This window comes from Prunus mume, linkage group LG2 (genome assembly GCF_029339155.1).
Source record: "Prunus mume cultivar Tortuosa linkage group LG2, ASM2933915v1, whole genome shotgun sequence".
Classification (NCBI taxonomy): domain Eukaryota; kingdom Viridiplantae; phylum Streptophyta; class Magnoliopsida; order Rosales; family Rosaceae; genus Prunus; species Prunus mume.
The window spans coordinates 7,569,595-7,589,898 of NC_142699.1; the positions used below are offsets into that span (position 1 = coordinate 7,569,595).

General features: G+C 35.3%; 2 protein-coding genes across 5 annotated transcripts; one reads left to right on the top strand and one right to left on the bottom strand.

The window, feature by feature from the left end:
- Positions 1 to 4,712: 4,712 nt before the first annotated feature.
- Positions 4,713 to 13,507, bottom strand: LOC103319767 (ubinuclein-1-like). Of its 4 annotated transcripts, none has more exons than XM_008221356.2 (13): positions 12,936 to 13,507; positions 12,262 to 12,351; positions 12,055 to 12,147; positions 11,835 to 11,911; positions 10,579 to 11,176; positions 9,511 to 9,610; positions 9,254 to 9,363; positions 9,019 to 9,105; positions 8,316 to 8,441; positions 6,412 to 6,549; positions 6,255 to 6,302; positions 5,708 to 5,809; positions 4,713 to 5,419 (listed from the first exon to the last, which is right to left on the bottom strand). In XM_008221356.2, the coding sequence occupies exons 1-13, from the start codon at positions 13,161 to 13,163 to the stop codon at positions 4,958 to 4,960; spliced, it is 2,259 nt and encodes a 752-aa protein (XP_008219578.2). In that variant the 5' UTR covers positions 13,164 to 13,507; the 3' UTR covers positions 4,713 to 4,957. The 4 variants fall into 4 exon arrangements, with proteins under 4 accessions (XP_008219578.2, XP_008219581.2, XP_008219579.2 ...); XM_008221359.2 differs by having other exon boundaries at positions 9,019 to 9,102; positions 10,579 to 11,173; positions 12,936 to 13,505; XM_008221357.2 differs by having other exon boundaries at positions 10,579 to 11,173; positions 12,936 to 13,505.
- Positions 13,508 to 16,221: 2,714 nt separating this feature from the next.
- PTAC6 (plastid transcriptionally active 6) lies at positions 16,222 to 19,277 on the top strand. Its single transcript, XM_008221354.2, has 6 exons — positions 16,222 to 16,828; positions 16,913 to 16,981; positions 17,070 to 17,174; positions 17,474 to 17,593; positions 18,627 to 18,716; positions 18,800 to 19,277. The coding sequence occupies exons 1-6, from the start codon at positions 16,328 to 16,330 to the stop codon at positions 18,914 to 18,916; spliced, it is 1,002 nt and encodes a 333-aa protein (XP_008219576.2). The 5' UTR covers positions 16,222 to 16,327; the 3' UTR covers positions 18,917 to 19,277.
- The last annotated feature ends 1,027 nt before the right edge of the window (positions 19,278 to 20,304 follow it).

Here is a 20,304-nt window from a genome sequence, read left to right on the forward strand (position 1 = left end):
TCAAAATGAGCATATTTCCACCATCAAGGGATGAATTCATAAATTCATTCACTAGCTAGTACTAGCAACAGAAGAAGAATCCCAGCAAAAGTTTAATAACATTGTCTGAAAATAAAATAAAATATAAACATCAATGACGAAAACACATGCTTGGTCACATTGTTCAAAATCAGGAAACATCAACAAAACCAGCAAAAGTTTAATCCCTAGTTGCTTCAAGACCAAAAATTCTCCAAGTTCCAACCCATGATGCGCCACAAATTCTTTCCAACCACCAACTTCGAAGTAAAGCAATCCATCCCCATGCTTGCGAACTTTAACAGGCCAAGATCCCTGACAGCTTTTCAGAAGTGCTTTATTCTTTTCATGGAGACTTCTAGAAAACACTACCGGAATTGACTGTTGCAGAACATAATAACAATAATTAGGCCACATTTCCTAATCTTCAATTTGACATGAAAGCTTAAACAATTGACATTTCTGTTAATATGGATGGATAAACAGTTAGATTTATTGGAATTCCAAATGCAACTATCAAATGCAGAACTACAGAAAACATGATGCAAATTCTACTGCATCTGCACTCTATAATCACATACAAACTAGATGGCATAAAAGAGGATTGTATACCTATTATACTGATCCACTAAAACTGAAGATGAATTCATAGTTGAACTCAACAATATATTTTCAATCAAAACATTAAAATCTCTGTCAAAACAACCAGAACACAATTTATTTAAGCATTACGTTAAGCTGCATATCAATTCATACGTAAGAAATCAGAAACTGCGAAATCAGTAGTAGCATTATTGATAACTCAATATGAGAAGACACATTTAATGGAACAGCTGCAAATTAACCTTTTACTCCCACTGGTTGATTGAATCAAAAGTCTTGTAGATGCCCATTCGAGATACCAATCTTTTGAACACTCGCACTGGCAGAAACTTTAGTTGGAGATTGATTGTGTGCCAATATTTTCAATATCAATACTGTCTGCATAGCGTTAGTAACTATAGTAGTTTGATTTGCACTTTTCCGAATTCAATGTGCCAAACATATGTTTGAAACCAAAAACATATTAACATATTAATAACTGCATGCATCTTTATTCGACTGCAAAACTTAAACACCAATTTAATTTCCTAGACAAATATCCATACTTTGTAAAACAAGATCAGTAGCTAAGAAACTAAATAGCCTGCCATCAAAACAAATTATTGAAATTTTATTGGAAACAAAAGTGAGAAGCATAAAAATAATAAGAAGGCTATGAGTGTAAAGCCCAAAATTTCTTTCTTACATCACTTCTCCCACTTGGGCAAACACTCACTACTTTGCTGCTTCAAAAGAGAGCACCAAAATATTTATGCTGGTTAAATAACTTGTAAACATAATAGCTGGTAAACACTTTGATAAGGTGATATAAAACAATTTTTCAGATATACTACTGATGTAGTCCATAGTAAAAACCATAGGTGCAAAACAAAAAACAACAACAAAACTACCAAAGAAAGTTTCCAGCAATGACGTCTACTCACTTGAAAAATTATCGTAATTAATTTATAAGTCTGATTAACACAACTTTACATAGAATCAAACTAGGGACACTAATCTTTATAAAACAAAAATGTGGAGTCATTTTATCTCCAATTAATAGTCCAAAATGGCCTCCAAAGTTACTCATAAAATCTGCCGGCACATACTTTCTCCTGAACATAGATTACTTAAAAATACACAATAAATAAAATTATTATCCAATCATCATGAAAATTTTCAGTATATAAGAAGACATGTATATGTTCACCATATCAAAAATTCAAGTCATTTCATGATTTGTAGATGATGAAAATCTGTCAGGAAAATTTCTTTTCAACTGTCTCAACTTTATAAATTTCCATAAATTCAATTATTAACATATTTTCATGAAATCAGTGCCTAAAGAAACATGAGAAAGTCTACTTTATCACCTAATTTTATCATGAATTAATTCGAATTACGACATTATCCAAATAGACATCATAGTAGAATAGTTCAAAACTGAAGAAGTGAACGATAAAAATTACTGAATACTAACATGTACCTACAATCTAATCTTAGGCTGAAGATAATATAGTCCAAATAAGTGCGCTTATATGATTATTCTTCTCCTTAGAGCATTAAGTTGAAAATTAGAACCAATATATACAGTGTCTTAGAAATCCTAGTTAAAATTCATGCAAAATAAACATTAGGTGCCAGAATTGAAGGTTTTAAAGTATAACTATTTGAATTTCTAAAACACTGATCCAGAAATTATTAAATAAAAAGAAATGTGTATGCATTATTCTTCCCTAATTTCAACTTTATTTCACTATCATGTAAGATCAAGGGCAAGATGAAGAGTTGGACCAAAACAAGGAGTTCGAAGGAATGTGTACCATAAACATGATGCACATAATCTCTGCAGTGGAAAAGGCAGCAGCACAATCATATGACCAGGGAGATGTTTCTTGTTAACAAAATCAAGTTTCAGGGTTTTATTCATTCAATTATTTATAATAAATAATTTACCAAGACAGCAAGATGATCTAATTGTCTGATGTCAAAAGCATAGAACACACACAAGTGCATACATAATTGCACGATCATTGCATAAAACAGAATATCAAAAACAACACCCACACCTTTAGGCAGAAAGCAACATCAAAGACATTGAATCCTTTTACTGTAATACATTAACAATGAGTTGGACCGGATAAAGGTAAATTTCTTTTGAGAAATTAATTCATTTATCAATAACTTAAGGTTATAATTTTTGGCTTATGAAACTTATTAAGTTAAATCACTTTGATGAGAAACTAACAACCTCCATTCAAATTTAGCCAAATTGTCAAGATTATAAAAAGATGTATGGTTAAAATTAAGAGTTTGTTGTATCTGCTGTATCCGAAGGCAGTCACACCCACCCCTGTATGCATTGTTTTGGTCCTACTTTATGGTTCTTACAAACCTCTGAATGTCCCATTAAGAAACCCTTATGCTAAGTTAAAGAACTAAGCAGTTTTATTTCCTTACGGCCATTTGCAAGTAGTGACACCTCATAACAAAACAACACTACCAAATAAACCATAGAGGCTGAAAACAAGAGCTCAATATTTATAATCTGAATTCTGAAATTTAGAACAACAATGCAGTGAACAATATCATTACTGATTCAAACATGTCAGAAAAACAAAATTCATGGAAGTGATACGGAAACTGCAGAGTCTGGAGACGGAGAAGTATGATTCACATATATTTACGAGTTTGCTTAATAGGTTTCGACATTCTCCCACTTGAGTATCAAATGAATACAATACAACGTGACAATTAATAGAACTAAAATAACAGTGATCACTGAGTCCAACTTAAACTAGGATAAGCTCCTTGTAACAACCGTCAAAACTGGTCCAAATGCAGAACTACAGAAAACATGTTGCAGACAAAATAATATGGCACAAAAGAGGATTTTATACCTATTATACTGATCCAGTAAAATTGAAGACGAATTCATAGTTGAACTCAACAATATATTTTCAATCAAAACATTAACTTTATAAACTTTCTGGGAGGTGGAGTTAACCCAGCCTTGAACCCTAAATGACCAAATGAGGTGAAGAAACGGAATGGAAACGAAAATATGAGTGAATTTTCTTTGTATTCAGTTCAGACCCAAAAAAAAAGAGGAGCTTTAGCATTTAGGGTTTTGTTGCCTTACCAGCTGAGGCTGAGGTTATAAATATATAAGGGTGAAAGGGCCAATAGCAGTGCTCCAACGCAGCACTGGATTGCAGAGAATTGGTGGCGATGCCATTGATGGCATTGGCTGTACGGTGAGCTCGGACTGTTCAGAGACAACGCGGGAAGCGCTTGCGTCTTTCTCTGCTCTGCTGCGTCTCTGTGTCTAACGGATATAATAATAATAAATATATGATGGGCTGAACCAGAGAAATTGGGCCTGATTTCGATGAGAAAAGGCCCTCCCTCCCTTTCTTAATTAATTTTCATATTTTTATTAATTTATATAATTTATCTTCGACTGTTTTGCTCATGTCACTTTTTCTTTTTTATTTGATAGTCTTTTCAAGAAAGCTATAGGTTTTTTCTGAAGAGTGAATTAGTACTTGTCAGTATAGGTATTAAATCTTTTGTCTTTGTAATTTGACTTGTTCTTCACTTCAGTTTATCTCGTTTCAATTTGGGCAATTTTAGTCGTTTCAATTTGAGCTAATTTAGTTTCGTATTTTAGTTTGGCTTGCAATCAAACTAAATTTTGTGGGATTTAATTACTAAAACAAAAATAAATGACAACAATTACCAAAATTGAAATGCCGAGAACCTAAGTGAAAATGAGAAACTTCCAGGACCAAAATAAAAGTCTTTAGCCTATGGGGTTACATAGTTATGTAAACGTAAGTTTAAATAGTGATCTTCTTTTAAATAGAGATTCATCAGGTAAAAAATATCCTAAAACTATGTTTCCTGTTCAGATTATATAAAATCAACCTGAACACGAGAAGGAGACAATGCAGCAAAATTAACAAAAAAACGTAAATCCAGATTAGAGTTAATTAATAGTCTCTACCAATTTGGTATGATATGACCTGAACACGACACAATTCGATTATCAAATTGCCAATGCAACCAGGCGAGGTGAGCAGAGGGGAAAAGAAGAAGAAAAAACTACATTGCACAAGAAAATTACAGCTTTTTGCTATCTATTTAAAGTTAAATCTCTGATCCATAGGGCACCACGCAGTAACATTTGTTGATAATTACAAAAATGGCAACGATCAGTAGGTCAGAATGAATGAAGCCCAACCAAAGAAGAAATAACCCAAAAAAACAGAAGGAAAAAAAAAAAAGAAAAAAAAAGACTTCGTTACACAACAACTCTAATGTTGTAAAACTTTCTAATTAGGCTATATTTATGTCAGCTAGACTGCTCCACACTTGGAACGACTGTCGACTGGAGGTTTGATTTATGGGGCAGACCAGCAGCCTGCTTTAAGGACTTGTGCCTTTCCTCCCCCTGTTGGGAAGGTAATTTCTCCGGCCGGATACGAGTTTCATCCAACTCCTGTTCTGGCTTCCTCTTCACCTTCTTCTTTGTCAATGCACCATCACCTACCCTCGCATCGTCTGGGGAATTGCTTGAACTTCCCTTCAGTTTCTCTTGTTTAAGCCTGTCGAAGCTGGGACCATTTATTGGACTGGGTGTCCGCACAGCTGCTGCTGTACCAGATACCGCCTTGTTTGTCAGACTATGACTGCTAGGTTCAGTTGCCAATCTCTCTCGCATATATTGTTGCTGGGCAATTGAACTCGCCTCAAGTCGAACAGTCTCCTCTGTTCTTGGTGCCAACATCTTTTTCCTCCTCATTTTCTCCTGATCCTGTAGAAAAAATTCAACAAAGAAATTGTCCAGATATAAATCAACATAAAGAACTACTACAACCTTCAAAATTATATCAGATCATGCATGGAATTGAAACCCGTATGTTTACATAGAGCATAACCCAGCAGACTGACATGTTAGTTCAACATTGGCTCATCAAATATCCAGACCATAAAATGGTTATATGATCAACTTCATCCCACACAAGTTGGGTAACTTCAATGTCCACAACAATCATTAAAATCACTATGTTTTTGGGTTGAAGGAGTTCGCAACTTTACATACTTTATTTCGGCCGTATCGCTCCCTCCGTCTTTCTTTTGACCGACAAATTGCACGTTTGATCCCATGGTTGTCCATGAAACCATTTGGCCACAATCCTGCTAGCTGAATCATATGAAGACTAAATAAGTCAGGAAAGTTCATACATTTAGGTGATTAAGAAAGCTTCTAAAAGAACACTTTCAGAGATGTACCGTTACTGGTTGAAAGTTGCTATGTTGAATTCAGATATTACACCTTCTCTTTGTGAAAGAAAATATTACCGTTGTTCAAAACAATGAATTCGCAAACAAAAAAAATGGTACAGAGAAAAAGGGGGAGAGAGAGAGAATAGGCACTCGTTCAAATTCAAGCATTTAAGTGAAACGACCAAAAATTGAACTGCAAAATCCTAGTACAGCAGTAAGACGCATCAAATCCTAGATCTACTGCTTTCATGTTACATTGCAGTTTGTACAGAAACTTTAAACAGAACATGTTGGAAGCTACAAGAGAGCCCAGGCAACACAAACCATAAAACAGGGGGAAAACAGTGAAAAAGGTGAAGTACCTCAGCATAGAGCTTTCTTATTTGGGGACCTGCATCTTCATCCAGCCCCTATAACCAAGAAATAAAGACCAGGGAATCAGACAACAATAAAGGAAGTTATCTGCAAAATAAAGGAACAAAATTTTCAATGATGGAATTTGCAAGCTTGAGTCAGTACATCAACAAAAAGGTCATAGAGGTCACAAATCTTATCCTCCAGTGCAGCATCCATGCTAAATTTTCTTTTAGAAAGTTCTTTGGCTCCAGAGGAAATTTCTTGAAAATCATCTGATGCTCCAGATTGTTGTTGCAATGCCTGAAAACATATTATGCACTTTGCATTAGAGCCACATACAAAGGTTATTCTTATTACTCTTTCCATTATGACATGGTGCAAGCATCACGTGGGGGAAATGGAAAAATAAAACAAATGGTTCAGAATCTCTCACAATGGAACAAATATGAAATATCTTCCACAGAAGGCAGTACTTAAAACATGAGTTACTGAAAAAACCACTATTCCATTTGCAGCAAAGATAGGGAAGTAACAATGAAGAAAGGATGGTTAAAAAGATATAAAATAAAATAAATAAATAATCAAATCGAGAGCAAGTAATGTAAGATGACTTGGTCAAAAGTGACAAAGACAAGCGAACAACCAGCAATGGAAAGAAAGCTGGGGAAACCAGGTCAACATAAGGAATGTAAAGAAAGAGGCCCTGTCTCGTGAACTAGCATAAGCAAATGCCCCATGAAAACAAAAGATGGTGGTCAAGAGCAACAAAATTGTTGACAGAAATATCAAGAGAAAGCAAGCTGGACGATCCATGAGAACAAGAGGAATACTAATTGAACAGATGTAGCATATCGAAAGGCATAATGGCCGCTGATTTAGTAGGGAAAATGACAAAAAGGATGCCAAATCATGACTTCGTATTATCTGGATACCAATATCTTTTTAACAAGGGTAAACTGCCAAATACCCCCTGAACTATCACGCTTGTCAAAATCTCCACCTTGAATTATTTTTTTACAAATTTATAAATAAACCCAATCCTAGACATGTATTTATAAAAAAACCCAAGCACTATTTAAACATAGAAACACACCCAAAATCAACCCCAAAGTCAACTTTTTGGGTGTGTTTATAAATGGGTTTTGAGTGTGTGTAATAATGGGTTTTGGGTGTGTTTATATGTTTAAATAGTGCTTGGGTTTTTTTATAATTTCAACCCCCATTTTGGGTGTTTTAGTGAAACTCCCTTTTTTTTCAGCCAATTTAGCCCTCATACTATTTTAAATGGTCAATTTAGCACCTTCGTCAAGTTTTTAGACTTCCATCCAATTTTCCGTTAATTATAAGGGTTCAAAGTAGGCGTTGTCTTCTTCCCCAAGTGCACAACGCCTTCTCTGCAACCCATATTCTGATATCCTGGTGCACCCGCCCCAGATTCAACAGCATCAGCCAATTCCATCTGAAGAATTTCGTCCCAGGCCTGTACCATTGTCCACTGCACCTCCAACCAAACCCAGAATGCGTTGGTTCTTTATTTCCATGGGTATGAGAAGTGACAGCTTCTTTTGTCATTGGCTAATAACTAACAAACAGGAGCTACTCCTAAGGGTATTCACTCGAAAACTCTTGTGGATGTGGGATTGCAGACAGAGACTTGGGAGGAAGGGGCTGGGGAAGATGTTGATTGCCTTCCCCTTTTTTTTTTTCAGTTTTGTAGTTTTAACAATTTAATTATTTTAAACTTAAAAAAATTAAATTTTAATTGAACAGTGAGTCACGTGCCTAAAATGTCACATTTAGACAGAAAATTGGATGAAATTGCATGAAAACTAACGGTAGGGGCTAAATTGACCATTTAAAATAATCTGAGGGCTAAATTGGCTGAAAAAATAATTCAAGGTGGAGATTTCGACAGTCGATATAGTTCAGAGGGGTATTTGGCAGTTTACCCTATTAACAATGATGATAGTCAATATAATTATTCCAGTTTTGTAAATCACTTCTACCCAACAAAAAAGACATAGCACTTAAAACACCACACCTCAGTAAGGCCCTGCTACACATACCTTGGACTCTGAAGATGGGGCCTTTATCTTAATCATATCTATAACTTCCCTCTTTATCTGTTGAAACCTGTCATCTTTCTCCTTTTTTGCTGAAAGACCCATACTAATCATGACCTTCAAGTTTCTCTACAGGAAAAACACATTGCACAACCATAAATAGCCTAGCAATTTTTTTCATAAACAAGAAGTCTACATACTTCACAGCCCAGAGAAATAACAATCCTCTAGAGCAGCGTTACTGTGTTATATGTCATATCTTATTCATGATAACAACTGCATTTAACATCATTTACATAAAAGGAAATCATTCTACCACTTACCGGTTATTAAAAAATTATTCGTGTCAAAGTAAAGAGCCAGTAATTACAGTAAATTGCCGTTTAACTCATAACCAAAACAAAATATACCAACAGTAAGACTGTAATACAATCCGAGTATTGTATAAAAAGTAATTTAACAAACCGCATAAATTATCCAAAAGTTTTCCTCAACTGATACAAGAGCCAGTGCTCAAAGATAAAGTGTGAGAAAAAGTATTAAGGGTTCATATATTTGTCGAATTGCGGCATTCTTTGTCACTAAGTTCCAGAACAATAAGCAAGCATAATTTTGAGTTTAGGTCCTGCACCTTAAATTATATATAGTTCACAATTTAAAGCAGGTATAGAAAGGCTAAAGCTTTCTTCAAAATGAATTGTGATACCTTTAATGTTCTGAGTTGTATTAAGTGACCAAGGATATTCATAAGCCGGTTGAGTAACTCTTTCGTTATTTTCCCATGGCTAGCCTGCTGCAACAAAAAGAGCATTTATATTTAAACTTATTACAGGTTTCAAGTTGAGATGTGAATATGCATTCAAGTTTGTGAATACGATGATTTAAATAAACCACAACACCAAGAGTTAAACAGTTACAATCAAAATGGCTTTTCAGAATACCGCTAGTCTAGCAACTTTAGCAAGTTTCGCCTTTATTTCTCTAGGCAATCTCCTTTTAATTGCTTGGGATAAATTATCTGCGTCTTGATTATCCGCAGCAGGTGGCCTAGCTGTAATTGTACACAGAAGACAGATTATTTGCAAGGAGCTTCCTCAAATCATCATCTACAAAGCATAGAGAGGGAACTGGAACAAACCCAAAATATCATTTAAAACAAAAGAAGAAGACAAAAATTCAAAGGATGAATATAACTTACATTCTGCAACCATCTTCTCTAAATCCGTAATAGCCTTTTCAAGCATTGAACTTTTTGACCTTACACTAGAACTATCCCTTTTGTGCCCATGTGAAGGTTTCTGCAAAATGTTAATGTTCAAAATCAAAACTACCATCATTGAGAAGAAAAAAAGTAAGTTAGCAAAATATGCAGATGCCGATCCACTTGTGACAAAGAGAACCTTAAGGACAACCTCAATCTGATACCCTTGAATAAAAAAGACTATAAATGTTCAACATCTGAATACCTGTAATTTTAAACACCTGTATTTACAGACCCTGGATTCAGGATATATGGATCACAATGAAGCCTTGAATGCAAGCTTGAAGCAAACATGATGCTAGTGCAAGCAATTTACTACCAAACACATATCCACCTCTTCCAAATAAACTAAAAACGCAAAACCCATGCCTCACTATATTTTTCATTTTATCTTGAGATATAAATGGAAATCATGATTAGGATCTTGTTCTTGCCTTTTTAAAGAAACGTGGCCTATAAAAAAGATATCTTTTATGTGCAATACCTTCATGGTTAAGGTCTATCAATTGTGAGGAAAAAGGATTCTGCCATTATTTTTTATCTTTTTTATTTCCTCTTCTCCTTTTATTTCCACAGTCAAAGCAGTCTCTCTTGCACACATCTTGTGTACTTGGGGTGCCCCTTACAAACTGTTTAACATTTTTTTGAAAAATAAAATTAAACAAAAATGAAAGGATGCATAATTGGAAGCAAACTCAAATCTTACAGAATTATTAGAGCATAAAGCAGCAAGCAACCAATGTCAACCCCCTTTAGAAATTTAGCAATTGGCAAAAGGCAATAACTGAAATGAACCTTTTTGCTACTTGACCTAATGGAAAATATCACTTCCATCAATATGCACTTCAAAGGATATCGATAGCAAAACTCCCTCCAATTTCTTTTATCTCCTCTTTAGATTTCCACTAGTGTACTCATCTTACACCCCTTGACATATTTCTAGCGCATTTTATTATGTATCTAATAACAATAACAATAAAATGATCAATGTATAATATTACTCACTGTTGTTGGAACAGCGTACTTTCCGTCAGTGAGATTAAGGTCTGGAATTTCACAAACCCCATTTTTCTCTCTGGCTCGAACTGTTTCCATCTCATCAGCATTACTAGATGGTCTCCCAGATTGGGGTTTGGTTTGCGCGTAAGCACTTTTCTCATGGTATTTCTGATATGAACCATCTGAGGATCCACCTGCATCTTTAAATCTGTTACTTGGGTCCTTTGACAACAAGACTCCTGTCTTCTGCTTATCCATATCCTTCACCTCCGCTTGCAGTGCGGCAGCATCTCCCTCAGAAACTTTCAGAAGAGAAGGATCCAGAATTGTTTTGGAATCAGTAGACTTCTTTGTGGATGAAAGTCCACAAACATTCAACTGGTTCTGAAATTTCACATCTTCACAGTGTTCAGTGGGTACAGTGACGGTTTGAATGGGAGCAGATGAGTTCTTCACAAGTGTCGATGTAATCTTTGCTGCTGTCGTCTTACCAACTTTTGCGTGTTTATTTGGCACATGACTATCATCATTTTCACCAGGACCCTTTGCCTCTTTTCTTCGCCTTTTCTTTGGTTGTTGGTTAGGTAATGCAGCAGGTACGCTACTAAGGATGAAAAATTCAATAAATGAAGAAAATGTCAAAATTTAACTAATAAAACACCACAATGTCAAAAACCCAAGTATGAAACTGAAATTGATTTCAATCATTAGGCAAACTCAATTCCTCCATTGATGTATTACGTAGCAAACACCAAGCATATCTTCTCATGTTCAAATTATTTAAACACAAGCAAATGGGTCAAGTGGAAACGGCTGATACCACTGATCAACCAGGAAAAGAGACAGAGAAAATTCTAGTGTTTGAAAAAAATCTATGCCTTCAAATCCCTACTGAAACACACAACATGCAGTCCATATAAAATTCCACACATATCTATAGCCAGTAATCACAAGTAGATCAAGGAAGAGAACATTTGACATTCCATCTGTTCTGTCAAATAACACCTATGGTTTTATTTTACCATCACTTTTATGTACTCAAAAGATAAACCTTGTTAAAGTCTAGACTTCCGTAGGCCATACATGAATCATGGTGGCCACTTGAAAGGAAATATTAATATGACCTTCTTCCTTGTTGAATTCCAAATAAATGAAGAAAATTCAGTGAGTAAAGTACAAACTCTTGTATGTATAGACTATGCAATTAAGAAAAAAATATATATACATAAATACAATCAGGTAAATGATTGAAGGAAACTTACATGCGTTCCAGTTTCCCCCTGTTAACAAAGAATCCATCATGTTTTATTGCTGAATTGTCAACTTCAAAATACTCATCCTGCACAACACACAATGAAAGAGCATTTGCAAAGCCATAAATATAAAATAACGTTCGTTCAACAAGAAGAATGCCACCAATTAAATCAGTACAATGGCCAACACAAATATAAAACAATAAGATTTATGAATAGAGGCACCTACCAACTCAGCATCATCAATAAAAGAGTCTTCTGTATCATACTGATCGTCATCAGGAATATCATTTAGATCTTCATCATCACTACTATCTTTACCCTGAGACATTCAATGAAACGGATTTGTAATAAATATAACACATCTTTTATTTAAACAAGAAAATCTGCTTGATAGCAAAAACCAAAAAATGACATATTAATAAATAAGAGCTACCATATAGAGGCGTTCAATCTTCTCAATTACAGCGCTAAAACGATGTGGCGCAGCTTCATCTTTCACTTCATCTCCTGACAGTTGTTGTACCTGAAAAATGTGAAGCACAATTTAACTAAGAAAAATCATCATAGTGCATGGTACAAAAGGCACGTTGAGGGGGGCAAATCCATACTGTGCATATCTTTTAGGCATAAAATCATGATAAACACTCAACCCTTTTCCATTATAATCTGATAGACAGTCATGATATGGACTTGAGTCCATTGAAATAATGACCAATGTAAATGATAATCTTGATTATGAAAAATGCATTGCATTCATCCTGCATTCCAGCTTAAATTTCTACTCTATTCTGAAAACAAACCATGAGTTTTTGAGTAACCAAAGGACCAACTAAGCATCCACAAATAGAAGTTACAACTTACAACTGCAAAGTACATAACTAGAAAGAGCAAGTCATTCTAAAAATAGTCCTGCAAACCATTTTCACAAATGCACTGAAGTTCTACCAAAAACCCAAATTACATAAACTGCAGCTAATGAGAAAATCTTAATTGCATTACAAACAGAAAAAAACAACACAAACCCAAATACGAACCCACATGAAAACAATGAACAATTCACAAAAGTACCAACTTTCTTTTTCTTTCTTTTGAATTGGAGGGTCTCACCGGAGCTATACGAGACTCGAGAGCTGGGTGAGCGTTGGCGGGAGGAGGCTCAGGAGCAGAACTGGTAGACGGCCCATTGACCTTGTTCGTATCTTTCAGGAGCTTCTTCCAGGAGACTATGGTGGTCTCCCCGGGTCGGAGCTCCACTGTGAACATTTGCCGGTCACCGGCTTTCACAAACCTGGACGAAGCCCTCGACGATTCGCCGCCGCCCTTCTCTTCCTCCATTGAACTGACGAACCCGGTCGAGAATTCTAGGGTATTCGGATCGACGATTCGATAATTAAGATTGGAGAAACATTGGGGACCAGGTAAGCCCTAGAGGGCAAATTGACTCTAGAGAGAGAAGGAGACGGGAATTTAGAGAGAGAGAGAGAGAGAGAGGAATGGAGATTGGGCGGGACAGAGAGAATCTTTTCGGGGAAGGGATTTTAACTGAAATTTCTCTACTGGGTCATGGAAAAAATTTCTCCTTCTTTCCTTTCCGAGAAAACGAAAGAGGGAGGGAAGAGGATCGGACGGTAAAAGATGTTGCGGGCCGGATCCGAACCCGGCTCAGAATTTTAATACAACGGCATGAACTACTATGAACTTGTGATATGTATCTGTGGAGCTTACGGTGGCAGTTTATTTCAAGTTTTTGTTTTTCCATCTGGTCCATTGAATCAGACATCAAAGATAAAAATCTCATCCATTGAATCAGAGATGCATCTTATTGGTTTATATTTAGTTCTATTTTTTTTAATCAATGAATGAATGGGCAGCCAAATTTGTGTCCTCTCATAATTTTGACGAAATAATATTACTAAATTAAAAGCTAATTAATATCTATGAACCGGCGTAATCTAAAATAAATTCAATTTCATCTCAAATCATACACATAAATCAATTAATTGAAATAGCTCGCACTGAATCAATTTTGGCCTCAAATTAAACCAGCCCATTTGGTGATTGGTTTAGTTTATACTCAATGATCAATTTGACCTCCAAAACGGAGTAAAAACCTTAAAACACAAGCACACATGCCATGTAATTTTTTTATCTACAAGCAATCGAGTCATGCATGTTTAATGTGGATCTTGAGTTTTTGGATTTACAAATTATGCATTTTCGTGCATTTCGTTTAATTTAAATTATTATAACAATTTAATGGTCTTGTTGTCACATTATTTAGCAAAATGTAACTATTAATATTAGGCTATTTGATAGGGCGACAAGTCTAATAATTAGATTGTTGTCATGGTAAACCCGAATATATATATATATAATATATATGTATGAATTTTATCAATTGAGATATGTATGTGTGATGAGAGATGAGAGAAGTGAAGTGATGATTATGAACAAGTACTTGTCGACAATTAAAACAATGTTTCACCTTTCACTATTATAGTTGCAAACAAATACCAATGTTGTCGAAAGCAAATGAAAATGCAGACAACTAATAAGAGCATGAAATAAATGTGGGATTTGGTTCAATTCAGCTGGGTTCTAAATTGACTTAAAAACTGTGAAAACAACCCAAATTCATCGGTGCAAATTAGTCAATTCTCGTAGATTTTATGAGATATTTATTAAAAAATCTACTTTAGCATGAAATATTATACAAAAATCCATATATGACATATTTGGAGATAAAAACCCAAAACTTCCACTTGTCGTTTTATAAATTATTCTTAGTGTGTTAAAATTTTATAAGAACCAATTAGAAAATAACAAGTGAGAGTTTTGGGTTTTTCTCTCTAAATAGGCCTATATGGGCTTTTGTATAATATATCATGCTATAATGGGCCTATTTGTAGAAAACCCATATATTATTCTCATGCCTAATACAAGTACTCAAATTTTATTTTACTTACATGGATTTTTTTTTTGTTGCCAAAGTTAGGAAGGGATATGGGGTTTTATGACATACACACTATTAAGATGTCATAGGGGTTCGAACCTAATATCACTGGTCTACAAGTCAATACCATTTTTCCACTGAGTTAGACATATTAAGTATGATGTTTGGTCCAACGTTCAAGACCCCAAGTTCGGGTCCTCAGTCCCAAGTCTAGGAGGCATGGTCAGGTATTATGTCACAAATATAAGTCTACTATCCTAATACTAGTTTTGGGTCAGAGGTCCAAATTATAAGGTCTCGTATATGAACCTCAAGTCTATGTTTAGAGTCATTTGTTCCAAAATTTGGCATTTTGAGTGATGGTATACAATTCGAGTCTAAGATCAAGGTATGAGGCTCATTTGGTGACTCGACTTTAAATGTATTGGAGTTGAGTCAAAGTGAATACTTATGAGTCACGCCCATTTATATGAGACTTGTAATACACAATATGTTATATTGTTGTCCGATGTAATAAGCTCAACCCCAACATACCAAACAACAATTGAAAATAGTCCAATTCAGTTTGACCTACCAAATGTGTTAGGGCCACGATTCTAGATACTTGGTGTCCTAATCAATAACTTTTGTACAACTTTACCCAAATGAGCCACTTATTTACATTTTAGAAAGCCCTCCCAATAATGTGAAACTTAATTAAGTCAAACCTAATTAATTTATCATTAATATCATAATTTATAGTAGATAGTTACACATGCTTCTATGTTTTTTTTTTCTTTTTCCGTTTTTTGTTTCTCAAGCGTTCAACTAGTAACTTAATATGACACTTGTCACTTAGTTGGGCATATAATCCCACGATATGAATCTTTTATTTTTTAAGCCGTCACTCACGCAAATTGTGACTCAAATACATAAATGAAGATAGTGTTTTCAGCGACAATGAAATATTTACCATCATAATTAAATTCCTAAATAATTTTTTATTTGAATAAAACAACTCATGAATGAAGAGTTTAAAAATAAAATATTCCCTATTCCTATACCCAAAACAAAAACAAAAACAAAATTTGAATCTATATCTATATATATAGAGCAAAAAGTAGAGAATGGTGAAACATTCAAAATACAAAAAAATGCCATTAGTTAATTCAAACATTAGGAATTTAAATTATTAATTAAATGAAGAAAATATGGTAAATTCACTTTTTCATATTATAAAATTAAAATTTAAAACAAAATCAGATAATAAGTTCTCCTTTTATGGAACATAATTACCCATATTATTTTTTCTTAATACTAAAAATAAAATAAAAAAGAAAATCAATGTGCACATGAAGGGGCTAGTATACATAAATTAATAAGCACGATACCCAATTACTAACTAGTTAGCTCTTCAATTTTTGTTTAACAAAAAAATAAGAATGCAATATTATGAATCACATTCAAAACCTGATAAGCTGACACCGCGATAATTAGATGCGCAGCGCGCGCTGTTATCTTCAATCTTCATTTCCTCATCCAAGACATCTGAAAAACCACAAAAGCCATGAGAGCAACCGCTCTCGTCCTCTCTCCACCACCATTCTCCACACGCACCCCTCTCCTCCTCCTCCACTCTCAGCACCCCCTCCTCCCCTTCCGCTCCCTCAAGCCCAAACCCCTCCCCAAACACCCCCTAATCCTATCCCCGTCCCCAAACACCCCATCCTTCCTCGTCCGCGCCGACGACGGCGACGGTGACAGCGCAGGCCCCGATGAATATGACATGGACGACGAAGAGCTCGAGGAAGTCGACAACAAGAAGGACTTCGACATTGAGTACGACACCCTCGCTGCCGCCGCAGCAGCCGTTGCTGCCACCAACGGCGAAGAGGACATCGCCATGGTGCAGAGCAAGAGCTTTGTGTTTACGCAAGGCTGGGACTCGGAGATGGTCGTCGATTATCGGATTAACGAAGACGAGTTTCACAAGATTAGCTTGCTCGATTGCGATTTCTTCATAAGGAAGCCCCCCGATCCCGACAACGACGTCTATGATTTCAGAGAGGTGTGTAATTTTTGCTTCTTCTTTTTTCAATTTTAATTTCATTTTCAGTAAGAAAATTAAGTTTCTTATAAATACTTAATGTAGATGTATGTTACTCCTCCGGACACAGATGTTTATGCAATTCCCAGGGTTTTAGCTCCAATGCCTCAGAAGGTACTCTAAATTTTTACACTTAATTATGATTTATTAAGGCCAATTTGATGTTTATTTTGTTTAATCACTGCTTGCTTTAAATCTGTAGTACATTCGCTGTGCCAAGAGTGATTTTAGCTGCTACAATGTGACAGAGCCACCAATTGATGCTCCTAGAGATCCATTGTATAAGTCTGAGCGGGATGTTTTAAAGGTATTGATTGAATTGAACTACGAATTTGATTTCATTTTGTGCAACTATGTAATGGGTAGGACGGTAGGACCGTAGAATGGAAACATTTGCAATTTGATTGCACAAAAATGGTTCTAGATGTAGCAGTTAACATTACAACAATAGGTAGGATAATTGGTGGTCAATGTTGCACTGAACTTCTTTAAGATAGGTGGGTTTTTATCCCAATGGATGGTGTTCCTGTTTTTAGTCTTCTTTGATAAATGGGTGTCTCTTTTTAGCAGTAGCAATCATTCACCAGGCTACTTTTTCTGTTTCAGGTTTACTTGACAAAGCACTACAGGAACCGGAGGTTGGGCGACCCTGATTTTGTTCTGGATTTTGAGGAGATTTATGTGATTGATTCCAAAACAAAATCTATAAGCAGAGCAAAAGTTCTGGTAAGAATTTTACTTTTTCTGTTTTGCTTTCCAAGTTGTTATCTGAGATTCTTCTTTTAGTGTATAATTCCTTTGGTATCACAATCTGCTCCTTTCTTTAAATTTTAGAAAGTCTTTTTAGCTTAGATAAATCATATTGCTTACACGTTTCTTTATGTGAGTTTGATAAGAAATTGACAGCGTCTTTTGCTAGTTACAAGTTTTTCTTGTCATTGGAGTTTACTTTTGATCCTTACTAAAGAATACCGGCAAAATTATTAATCGGTAGAGAACATTTTAATTTTTGAGACCCATGTTTCTCACGTCTTATGTCTTGGATCTTGACTAAACCAAGTGGGATTTGTCTTTAAGATAAAATGTATAGTTCGCTTTGAATTTTTCACTACATCTGATACCAAAATGTAGAAAATTCCATTTTCTTTATTTTCTGTCCTAATGCTGTGCATCTTTTTTATTTTGTTTTGGTCTGATAATGCTGTGACTGTATATGAGCGTTATAGTTCATATTTGACTCCTCCTGCGTTCCTCCTTTCCCACATATGGTGTAATACTGTAAGTCTATGACCTTGGCCAGGCCTGTATAGTACGCATCAGTAATTATATCATCGTACAATCTGATTTATTGAACCGGGGTGCTTGCACATAGAGGTCCTATCTCTATGGCAGCCCCATGGCGTAATTGAATTGCAAAACTTGAGTTTCAAAAGTGTCAGACATGGAGTTCACATCACTTGTCCATATATTGTTATGTTTTTTCATTTCTTTCTATGTTTGATTCTGTGATCCTGAAATTGTGATATAAGTGATTCCATCATTGGTTTTATCTTGAATGTTTCCATGAAAGTCATTATATTCTTCACCATTTTCACCTACGTATATTTCATAGATGAGTCAAATTATGAGACTATCAAACCAAAAGTCTGTGTGAAATCTAATGTAGCTTATATTATGTATTCCCCTATTTACTTTCAGGGAATAGCACCCCCTTGAATCGTTTCTTATGCTCTTTCAATGGTTGTTATGCATTCTACAGGTCAGTGTTCCAGGGGGAAGAAGCAGAGATAGAAGGCATGACCTGCTTGTAATACGTGATAATGGCAACTCCTTCAGAATAATTCATGGGGTAACCAACTTCGATCCAAATTGGTTTCTTCAACTTTATTTGTTATTCATCATCTGAATCACTGTTCTCATCCATCATTTCAGAGTGAAAAGGATGATCCCACCACAGTGATAGAGAGGGAAGAGTGGAATAAGACCAGACAGGACATGGAGAGGCATCTTAGCAAGCTACGGGACTTCAGTGTTTCAAATTGGTTCTAGTCCATCAGCAGAATTTAGAGATAACATCATGAAGGCACATGAGCAACAAAATGTGGATTCCCAGAGGTGACTGCAAATATGTTGATGTTGGACTTTCAAGATATATTAGCTATCCTGAGCACATAATATTGAGTTTATGATGCTCTATATGAGAAGGTCCTCGTTGCTGATATTTTGGCAAGCACTTGTGCTATAAATTTTGTAAAGTAGAAATGTTGAGTTGATGCTGAATATCAAAGTTATTTTGTGGTGCAGGTAAGCATTTATGTAGCTTGACCTTGTTGTAATGTTGAAGTAGTCCAAATTTTTTTTTTTTCTTAACTTTTAAAAATACATTATGAGAATACTAGGGTTGGTTGCACGCGATTGATTTTTAACTGTTCACAAGACTCATGCATCTATGATCAGAAATCGCTTGTACCAGTGCGCTAAGGATTGTAGCATCCCCAAACAATATTAAATGAATTTTTGGTTTGTTGATGCAATAAAAGCAGCCCTCACTTAAACGATCTCGTGAGAAGATACTACCAGCTTAGAAAGAGACAAGGAGAATCTGTTTGTTTGTTTGCTCGAGGAGAGAACCCTTGCAAGTAAGCAATGGCATGGGTAAAAATCTAGCCCATCTGTTTTAACGTGACAGCCGGAAGTGGATTTCTTTTTCAAGTCACCCAAACTGGACTCTGGTGCATGCTATTTTAGTCCAATCTCACCTTTTATCCGGTCCAACAAATGGATCTACAATCTACTTCAAATTCTTTACAAATGAATTTTTTTTATAAAGATTTTGAATAGACGACTATAATTTAAACCAAGGATTGTAATTCAAATGCACAAGCTAGGCCACTCAAAATTTTGTTATAAAAAAATTACTAACAATTACAGTTTTGTTGTGCATTATAATTATAGTTATGCTAGCGACAGTTGCTTACGCGCGTGTGAGTGATTGTCAGTCATTAATGCATTGCAAGATCCATTTATATTAATGATTGACACCTACATACACTCATTTTAGCATGTTCAAATTAAGGAATTTGGAAGGTTAAATTTGTATTTTACGTGTTCAAATCTGTGGTAATTGTGGAAGCAATGGGATTTTACCGATTAGCAAACAGTAAAATACGTACTAACAGAAACCCTAGACAGCATATGAGAAAAAAGTGGTTGCCAAACAGGGAAAAATAAAGGGAAAAGTCCTTTAAGACCAATTGATTGAGTGGGGCGTGGCCCAGCTCTTGCCCGTCAACGCAAGGAAAGGATCCTCTCTAGTAGTCTAGTACCATATAGAGTGAATCCAATATACTCCAAATATATATATTGAAATTCTCCTATGTGGATATTTATATATTATTATCGTGCTTGTGTCATGTATTTTTTACAACATGCTTTTC